General features: G+C 45.3%; 1 protein-coding gene across 1 annotated transcript; it reads left to right on the top strand.

Moving 5' to 3' along the window:
- Positions 1 to 505: 505 nt before the first annotated feature.
- Positions 506 to 6,085, top strand: RNFT1 (ring finger protein, transmembrane 1). The gene is made up of 9 exons (XM_065732050.1): positions 506 to 532; positions 1,192 to 1,597; positions 1,926 to 2,002; positions 2,530 to 2,630; positions 3,180 to 3,333; positions 4,281 to 4,439; positions 4,833 to 4,898; positions 5,630 to 5,731; positions 5,919 to 6,085. Exons 2-9 carry the CDS (start codon positions 1,234 to 1,236, stop codon positions 6,051 to 6,053), a joined length of 1,158 nt encoding a protein of 385 aa, XP_065588122.1. The 5' UTR covers positions 506 to 532; positions 1,192 to 1,233; the 3' UTR covers positions 6,054 to 6,085.
- The last annotated feature ends 3,273 nt before the right edge of the window (positions 6,086 to 9,358 follow it).

The following is a 9,358-nucleotide window of genomic DNA, read 5'->3' as shown; positions in this document are numbered from 1 at the left end:
GTGAAAAATAGCAGCGTCACAGCTCATTAGGAGGAGCACTTGATGAAGATGAAGCTTTGTGAACCCCGATCTGTGCCATGGGGCCGACCCACGAGGATCGGCGTTTGTTCCAGCCTCGTTCCCCGCGTTTATTAACCACGATGGGAAAAGACACCGAGGAAAGCTGCCGACAGCGGCACTGCCCGCACGCGGGGGGGGGGCGGCCGAGCCCGGCGCTCCGCCTGCAGTTCCCGTCTCGTCCAGCAGGCGGCGCCACAGCTCCGCCGGCTGAACGCGGTCATCGGGCACCGCGGAAAACGGCCGCCGAGCGCCGGCGACGTCCACGGGGTCACCGAAAGAGCCCCGGCGAGCACCGGCACGCGTCCTAACGGGCTGCGAGCTGCACACCCGCCCCAAGCGACCTGCGGGAGGGAGCGCCGCCCATCAGTTGCCACGGCGACGCCTTCCTCCCCTCCTCCTCGCGGCTCCTCCTCTTCCTCCCCCCCCCCCCACCGCTAGGCGGCGGCGATGGTGGCGGCGGCCGCGCGATGAGGTTCGGGGCGGCCCGAGGGAGCGGGGCCGGCGGTTGTGGGGGGGAGGGGGGATGCGCCCGGGGCGGTTGCGGCGGACGTCGGTTTTCCCCCCGAGGGCTCCGCCCGGAGCGCGTCGTGCGCGGCTTTGGGACGCGGAAACGGCCGCGGTGACGGCGGAGTCGGGCGGGGCCGATCTGTGCTGCGCCTTTAAGAGCGGTGTCCGGGGCACAGAGCTCAGGGTACGGCCCCGACGTCCCCGGCCCGCGCGCTCCGGAGCGGTCCCGAGCTGAGTGCGGGAGCGTGATGTCATCCCGGGCAACATCCGTGCCCTCCGCCCGACGGTCGCTCCGCGCTGAGGGTTGAGAGGATTCGCGGATGCGCGCAGAGTTTGGGGTGTTTTGGTTTTTATCCGCGGTGCCGCTGAGGTTGGGAGAGGTGAATGAATGAAGGTTGGGCTCTGCGGGCGCGTTTCAGTCATCCGAAGGTGCTGATGAAGTTGCCCCGATGGGAAGCTTGCCCTGGGGCAGACCCAGCGCGGCAGAGTTCGGTCTGAAGGGAGCCCGTATCTGCTGGAGGAGCCTTTACTTGGCTCCGTACAACCTGCCGCGTTCCTGCGGGTCTTCTAACCTCCTCCGTTAGTTGTGATCTCCCTTCTTGTTCTTCCCTTCTCCCGCTCCAGGAGACACAGCGCTACGAATCGGGCCCAGAAAAGGATCCCGGCATGCAGCCACACTGCAGCCATCCCCACAGCACCCGAGGCAGCGCCGACCCCTCCCCACCATCCCAAGCGATGCCGTCGGGAGAGAGCTCGTGTCATCCGAGCGGAGATGTTCACGTCCAGCTGAGCTCTGCTGGGGGAGAAAGCAGAGAAAACGCGAGCTGGAGGCGTTGGAGGCCGGGCTCCCAGAGCCACTCACACGGACAGGGGCACATCGAGGAGGGGGGGTCTGCTGACCCCGCCCCGGAGCCGGAGGAGCACAGCAGCAGTTCCCTGTCGGAGCTCAGATTCCTCCTGCAGTGGTTGCACAGCAGTCTGCCCTATGTCTTGATTCTGGGCGTCAAAGTGATCGTGCAGCACATCGTGGGTAGGGTGTAACAAGATGAGGAGTGAGGGAGCAGGCCCTGCCCCCACGATGGGCCAGTGGCCATGCCTGAAGTAGAATCCAGTTTTGTTTTTCGCTTTGTTTCTTATTTGCTTTGTTCAGTGGAAACGGAGGTTTGCTGAAGTGCCTTTCAATGGCTGCTGTTTCCCTTCCTGGCATACACAGAACGTGCTTAATCATTGCCATCGGAGCTATTAATTGTGATCACGAAGAAATACAAGAAGGGGCTGGTTATTTTAACCCAACTCGGGTGTTGTTTTTTGTAATCATTTATTTCCTGTGCATAACTGGACTCTTTTTTCCCTGACAGGCATTTCTCTTGGAATCGGGCTGCTGACAACTTACATGTATGCAAACAAGAGCATAGTAAATCAGGTTTTCCTAAAAGTAAGTATCCCTCCCCACCCCCCTGCAGCACAACTCTGAGTTAACCAAAGCCTTTACCCATCAGCTTTTGAAAGAAACATGAATGGAGACAGTGCACCAGGTACCACTGGGCACAAAGCAGAGGTGGTTTTGTACACTCAGTGCTTCGGTGTGGAGTACAGCTTCACAGGTTAAGGTGGTGGAGTTCAGAAAGCTTTTCTTCCTTTGCCTGTTGAAAGCAGCTGTTGTGAGAAAAGCTGTTTGTGGAAAAGCTTCACTGAAATTCTGGAGTCAGCTTTTAACTTTGTCAGCAGTCTCTGTTCCCTTGCAAAGGAACACGTTCCTTCAGAGTGGGATGGGTTTGGGCTGTGACTTGAAGAAACCCCTTGATGCAGATGAAAATCATGCTGAAGATGTCAGAACCTGTTCTGACAGAACCTTTCCATGGGGCTTTCTCCAATGCTGTCTGCTCAGGCATTATGGAAAGTGCTTTGGAGATGCAGTTAAGGCGTAGGTAAGTATTGTAAGAAGTCTTGATTCTCTTACAGGAACGGTGCTCCAAGTTGCTGTGTGCTTGGTTACTGGTGTACCTCACTGGGTCGTCCCTCCTCCTGTATTACACCTTCCATTCTCAGTCACTGTATTATAGGTAAGTAGAGGAACATCTCTGTTGTGCCACAGTTCACTCAGATACCAACTGGAAATACTTTATCTGTGGTGCTGCTGTTTTTCTTCAGTCGTAGCATCGCTTCCTCGTTCCTTCTAAGCTCCATTCCTCCTCTCCTGCTCCTCTGGACTGTGCTGTCCTTAAAAACAATACCTTTGAATTTGCAAAATGGTACCACGCACACAGTGACAGTCCTGAGCCATGGGGGAGGTGCAGTTCCCAGCTCTGAGCCTCCCACCCTGCCTTCAGCATGCTGAATTCACAGCATCTTGAAATATCTGTGATTTCTTTTCTCTCATTGACCGTTCTGTAATACGGTCTTGGGTGTACATCAAAGATTGTCATGCAAAAATGGATAAGAAAGGCTCTCTGTAGAGGATGGGGGATTGTGGTGAAGGTTCAGAAATGGAGAGGCTGTCAGAGGTCACAAAGGATCCACTTATAGCAGAAAGTGCTGTGATAATCCTTGGTTACTCTTTCATCTAAAAGGAGTGCTGTTAACTTCTGATACATCGGCGTTTTGTTTTGTAGCTTAATCTTTTTAAACCCTGCTGTGGATTTTAAGAACTTCTGGGAGGTACTTTGGACTGTGGGAGTCACAGACTTCATTCTAAAATTCCTCTTCATGGGCTTCAAGTGCTTTATTCTCCTGGTGCCTTCTTTTATGATGTCGTTTAAATCCAAGGTAAGAAAACCATCCATCTCTTTAAGAATTTAAGAACATCCTTTTCTGGTAAAATAGCTAATGATTAAATTCTACCCAGAGGAAAGTCTTTTAATTAAAAGTCTGTGTCTCATCCACCTCTACACCGTGGGCAAGAGAACCCTGTGGATTTCATGTTCTTCTCTGCTTGGTGCCAAGGAAGACTTGCAGTCAGATCTGAAAAATAATGGCTTGTATTGTTTTATTGGATAAATGGGTTTATTTCTGCACTAAGAGATGGGATGAAGAAACCTTCTATTTGCAGCAGTGGAAGAGTGTGCATACAGGCTGTTAGCACTGCATGTTTCTTACTAAGTCATGTAAGGAGCCTGCATTGGTTGGTGGGGTATTTATGTGCATGTGCTTCCCAAGGTAAGACATGCAAAAAACAAGCCAGGCTTTACATCCAAACTGCAAATACCACTCGTAGTTACAATACTAACAGTGTGAACAAGTGTAGGTAGTGTGTGATAGCATCCAAACAGGCAGCTTGGGTAGATTTTCAGAATGTACCAGGATTTCATTTCTTAGTTAAAGGCCAAGTTAAAGAAAAAATCTTGTTCAGTTCAACTGCTCTCTGTGCTTCTTTCTCCCCTTGTCCTCACCATCTTGTCCTGTTTAGGAGTTATACCACAAGGTGAAAGAGTTTACATAGGCATGACACAAATGCAGAATTGCTTTCTTCCAGTACTTCCCTTTGTTAGTGAATGAAAGGAGCTTACTCTCTTTTTAATCCTGAACGTTGAACACAGCTCCCAACGAGAAGCTGATGGTTCTTATAACATTTTCTTTTTCAGTGCTAATGAGATCTGATAGTACTGTTAAGTAAGTGGGGCCCTGTGTCAGCCTGTTAATTTTTCATCAGTATAGCAATTAATTGTACATGTTTGCATTTTACATCTTGAGATTCTTTTGCATGTCTTGCTTAGGGCTACTGGTACATGCTGTTAGAAGAACTCTGCCAGTATTACCGTATGTTTGTCCCCATACCAGTTTGGTTCCGTTATCTTACTGGCTATGGGGAGCTGGACAGTGTACTCGGATGGACCCTGGGGACATTGCTGGCCCTTTCCTACCTCATTCTCAAGGTGTGTAAGCTTTACAGTCCTCTAAACTGATTTTGTAATTAGCACTGGAGTGCTAGAGCCATGTAAGCCAACACAACATACACAATGATGTTATGGTGTCTTAATCACAAGTCTAAGGACTACTGTATACACAATAATAGTGCTAATATATTTCTGAGCGCTTCAGGTCACAATACCAGTAATATTTTTCTTCCCAAGAACAGCCACCTAATACTGAAAAACCTTCAGGCTGAGCTCTGAGCTGGGCTACGTCCTGAGCAACTAGAACAGGGTTGGTCTGAAGCCTTTAACAGTGCCACTTCTGCTGCTGGGATCTGCACAAAAACTTGGAGGCTTTCTTCAGTTCCCAGAGAAAAACATTAACCAGCACTCATGTTTTCCTTCCCATTCCAGCTTTTGAGCTTTTTTGGACAATGGAGAAACTTCAGACAGGTTTTACGGATATTTTGTACCCGACCAGTGAGTATTGAACGTTTTCATTTAAAAAACAGTAGATCTGATACACATGAAAATGCTCCTTTTTGAAATAACCCATTCCTGTATTGCTTTGTAGCTCTCTCTTAATGGCAACTGTGCTTTTAAAGTAATCCCCCTCTACTTGTTCCCCCATTTGGCAGTTCTGACTGCGTAATTATGGGGTGACTTGAACAAAAAACCTCTGTTCTGCATGTCTCTTCAGATAAACCTGTGGGATAACATATCCTTTGCTCCTACTTCTTTTTTTTAACTGGTATAAATACTGCTTGCATACAGGCAGAGCTTTTAGCAGAAATATGTCCATTGTTCTGGCAAGCTTTGTTTCTCACTTATATAAGTAACTTCTGCTTCTCAGTTATCTGTGTGTAGGGACAGGTATTATTTAGCCTGCTATTCTCATGGTAAAATACATAAGATTTTAGAGCCCAGTATTACTGATCTAAAATAAGTCAAGCACTCAGTAAGTGCTATTGGGATCATCAAATCAAAAGTCTTTTGCAAAAATACTGCTCCTGTTTTTTCCTAGACCTGTATCAAGGGAAGAAATCAACTGAATTAACTACATACCCCACAGGGGTGGGAGCACACAGCTTGCAGGCCCTATGTCAACTGCTGCAACGTTCAGCAAGTTGTTCCCCTGTTCCTTTCTGTGTTTGGTTTGTTGTTTTTCTGCTTAGAAACTAATATGTGCTGAAAGAAGTGTTGTTTTGCAGCACTACGGGGTGACAGCTAGCAAGAGACAGTGTTCTGAATCGGATGATATTTGTTCTATCTGCCATGCTGAATTTCAGAAGCCTATCCTGCTGATCTGTCAGGTAATGCACATCATCAGAATTAATTTCTGCCAAGTTACGGGTGTCATTAAGAACTGGTAAATGAAACTACGTAGAGTTAGATCAGTGTTTGTCTCCTGATTGTCTTTAGAAATCAGGCTGTGCAAATAATATTCAACCTTAGAGAGAAAAGCTTAGAAGCTCAAAGTTGTCATTCTTTTCATTACAGCACACATTTTGTGAAGAATGCATCTCTTTATGGTTTAATAGAGAAAAAACATGTCCACTCTGCAGAACTGTTATTTCAGACCATGTTAACAAGTGGAAGGATGGAGCCACATCTATGTATCTACAGATTTTCTAAAGCATGTCAACCAACTGATTTTTAGTTACTGCAAATGGCACAGGGAATGAGTTTTCCAGTTCAAGGTATCTGGCATTTCTTGCTTCTAGGAAATGTTCTAATATTTAAAACGGTGCAGAAAGTGCTAACTTCTCAAGTTCAGGAAAATAGGTTTATAAAACGAAAGCAGGAAAGGCAGCACTGCTTGTGATTCTCTTAGAAAACAATCAAACCCTTCCAAAACACTGCATTAGTGTTGGCAGCAGCTTCTTAAATCAGCATTTAATTTAAAAGCTTACGTAGTGTTCCAGTCTGTAGTAAACTGTATTTACCCCCTTTAACATAACTCCAACCAAAAACCCAGGATTAGCAGTAAATCTGATACTCTGGACTACAGTGGGAGCTAAAGCTACCTGTCACACCTGGAGTTAATGGTCCCTTAACACTGGAGCAACTTCTTCTTCCTGCATCAGTACTCACAGCTGTCTCTCACTGTACCTGCAGATAAAGAGAAGATGTTTCTCCTTTAGTTTTGCACTGATTTCCAATTGGTCACGGATTTGATACCAAAAAGCAACTGCTGGTGTTAGTTTTTTACTTCGCATTTTATGAGATTGGTATTTTTTAAACAGATCTTTAATACTCTATTTTTGTCACAGCAGGAACCAGATTTTCTTACAGGGGAGAATATTTTATACTCTATATGCAATTTGTAGTATGCATAAGAATCAGAGAGAATAAACGCATTTAAATCTATTTGTTTGGTGCACGTTGAATAAAGAAAGAAGATTCATTGCTGTTTTATATTAACATACATGAGAGCACATAGTAACAGCCCACTGCTAGGCACACTTTTCTGGTTAAACTGATGCCTCTGGAAAACAAAAATCTGAATGCTCCTACTTACTCACAGCTAATCTTTATAGTGATTACAGAGCTAACTTATTTTTTCTTTTCATGCTTGCCTTTCCTCACCTTGCTGTTCAGAAAATACTGAAGGGGAAAAAAAACAAAACACACTCAAAGCTAAATTTTTAGCTCATTAATTTGGGTCTGTCTTAACTGAATACCTTTAGGAAACTACTAAATCAAGGAAGAATTACAAAGTTAAACACTTACTTAATGAATAAGGTAGCAATCCATTGTAGCCAGGCAGTACTGTCAAGGCAGAGCCAGATTTATAGGGCTGACAGGACATGATGGGAAGAGTGCTCTTAAAGGTACAGCTAAAGATGTGATAAGATTTGGTATCCTAAGTAAAACCTTGCTGCTAGGGAAGATTCAAGCTAACAGGTTTCATTTTACATGCAACCTGGGCTTTTCTATAGCATGCTGTGTATTTTCTAATTGAAGTTATTGTTTGAAGTTTACTGCATTTCAAAGTAACTGTGCCCTGTGGTTGTTCTACCACAGTTATCTGGGAGAAAAGACTTCAGCTTAAAGAAAACAGGCAAAAGTTTCCAAGTCTGTAATGGGAAACTTAGGGGATTAGAGGAGGCTAGTTCTCTTGGAAGCCTTTTCCAGCAGGTGAGGTACTTGACTTGGAGAGTGTACAGCTGAATGACTTTAGAGCAGTCCTGAGGATGTCAGGGGAAAAAAACTGATGCCTGGCCACACAGCCTGAGCTGTGCTGTAAGGGGCTTGTGCCCATGCTTTCAGTATGGGCAGAACAGCCAGCTCTTTATTTCCTCAGACAGGTCTAACCATGCTTTAGTTTGTGTTTAAATTTGATGTGAGATCAGAACTACTGCTATTTGAATGTCATCTTTGCTGACACTCACACTGCAGCTGTAGCAGAACTTATCTTGAGTGATAGACAAGAACTGAACCTGTCATGAAACAAAAATGAGCAGGGAGAATGTTAGGTTGTGTTCTGAATCTGATACACCTCTATACAGTGGGGGCTCACGTGGCTCTTCAGGCAGTTACACACTCATATTTGGACTTCCCCAAAGTCTGAACACACTGCTTATCTAAAGGGTGTTCTAAGTCTTTTTTTTTTTTTGTAAAGCAGGTATGGTTTGAGTACTCTGTAAGCAGTTCAAATGCCAGATTTAATTCTGTCAACAAATAGCACCTTAAAAAAAACACGCTTTGTGTGTGAACCCAACACACAGCTTTGGAGAAGGAAAAGATAACCAACTCACCCAGTATTCTTCAAACGTAAAGCATGACTTATCCTGGATTAGGTTTTACCTGAAATGCTAATGCCAAGAGTTTACTCACTGGTTTAAATTGGTCAGATATAGGAGCAGAGAATAAGTTATCTTATTATCTCCAAGTTAATTTCTACAAGATCCAGTGAGAATTATCCAAATGCAGCAATATTATCAAACAGTTTCTCTAAAAGAAAAAGAGCCTAAAAGAGTTTTATCAGCCAGGTTAGATTTATGTTTCACGACTGAAACAAGTCATTCTCATCTTAGTTACAGAGAAGCAAGAAGTGAGTAACTTACATCCTTGAAGGATGTCCTCTCTGACCATTTGTCAGCATCTTGCCATGGAGATGCAGCTCTTCCTTGTCGAGCCCGCTCAGGCCAGGGTAGCTGTCCTGCTTTCCACACATGCATGCACACAGACACCCAGAACACAGCTGATTCTGCAGGAGACAGAACAGAGAAGATGACAGATGGCATTCAGCAGTCACTCTTCAAGAGCCAGAGCTTAGGGACCTGAGCTTGCCAACATAGACTGATCAGCATCTTTTGGGACCTTTAAGTTCTAAAGGAAATTCTCCCTCTCCCTCCGTACCTACAGTTATACTTAAGCCTACTTCTAATAAACTGGGAAGATGAAAAGCAGAACAGGGATTACCTTTTGTTCTACTAAGGCAGCTCAGGTGCTTCTTGAACACAGCTACAGAGCCAAGTAAACCTAGAAGAGAACAACCTCTAGAAACTCATATATAGAAACCAAATACAGTAAACGATTGAGGATCTGCAGGAAGAATACTGAAGTCATGGGCCTGTTCTTAAGAGCTTCTGTTCCTCCTATACTCATCTGTAAGAAGGGCTAGGGATTACTCTGTAAAGTGGGCAAGGGACTCAGTTAACAGTGACAGCAGTTTGGGAGTTAAATGTTAAACAGAGGACAGAACCAAAGTAAGCATCCACTGTATAGGGTGAGCACAAACATCCTATGTTCTCTAGCAGTTCAGCTTTTGGAAAGCTAGATAGAAATACATTAAAAAATAATAATAAGGGATATTCCAAAGAATCACTGACTCATTTATTTGTATATTTTATTGTGAGCTAATACCAGGATGACATTCAGATGTCAGATGGCACAATTAAGACAGTCTTGGTAGGAATTATTCCAGCATTCCC

Source organism: Cyrtonyx montezumae, unplaced genomic scaffold, assembly GCF_038088225.1.
Source record: "Cyrtonyx montezumae isolate F1298 unplaced genomic scaffold, pur_monq_1.0 scaffold_15, whole genome shotgun sequence".
Lineage (NCBI taxonomy): Eukaryota > Metazoa > Chordata > Aves > Galliformes > Odontophoridae > Cyrtonyx > Cyrtonyx montezumae.
This window is presented reverse-complemented; position numbering and strand designations above follow the sequence as displayed.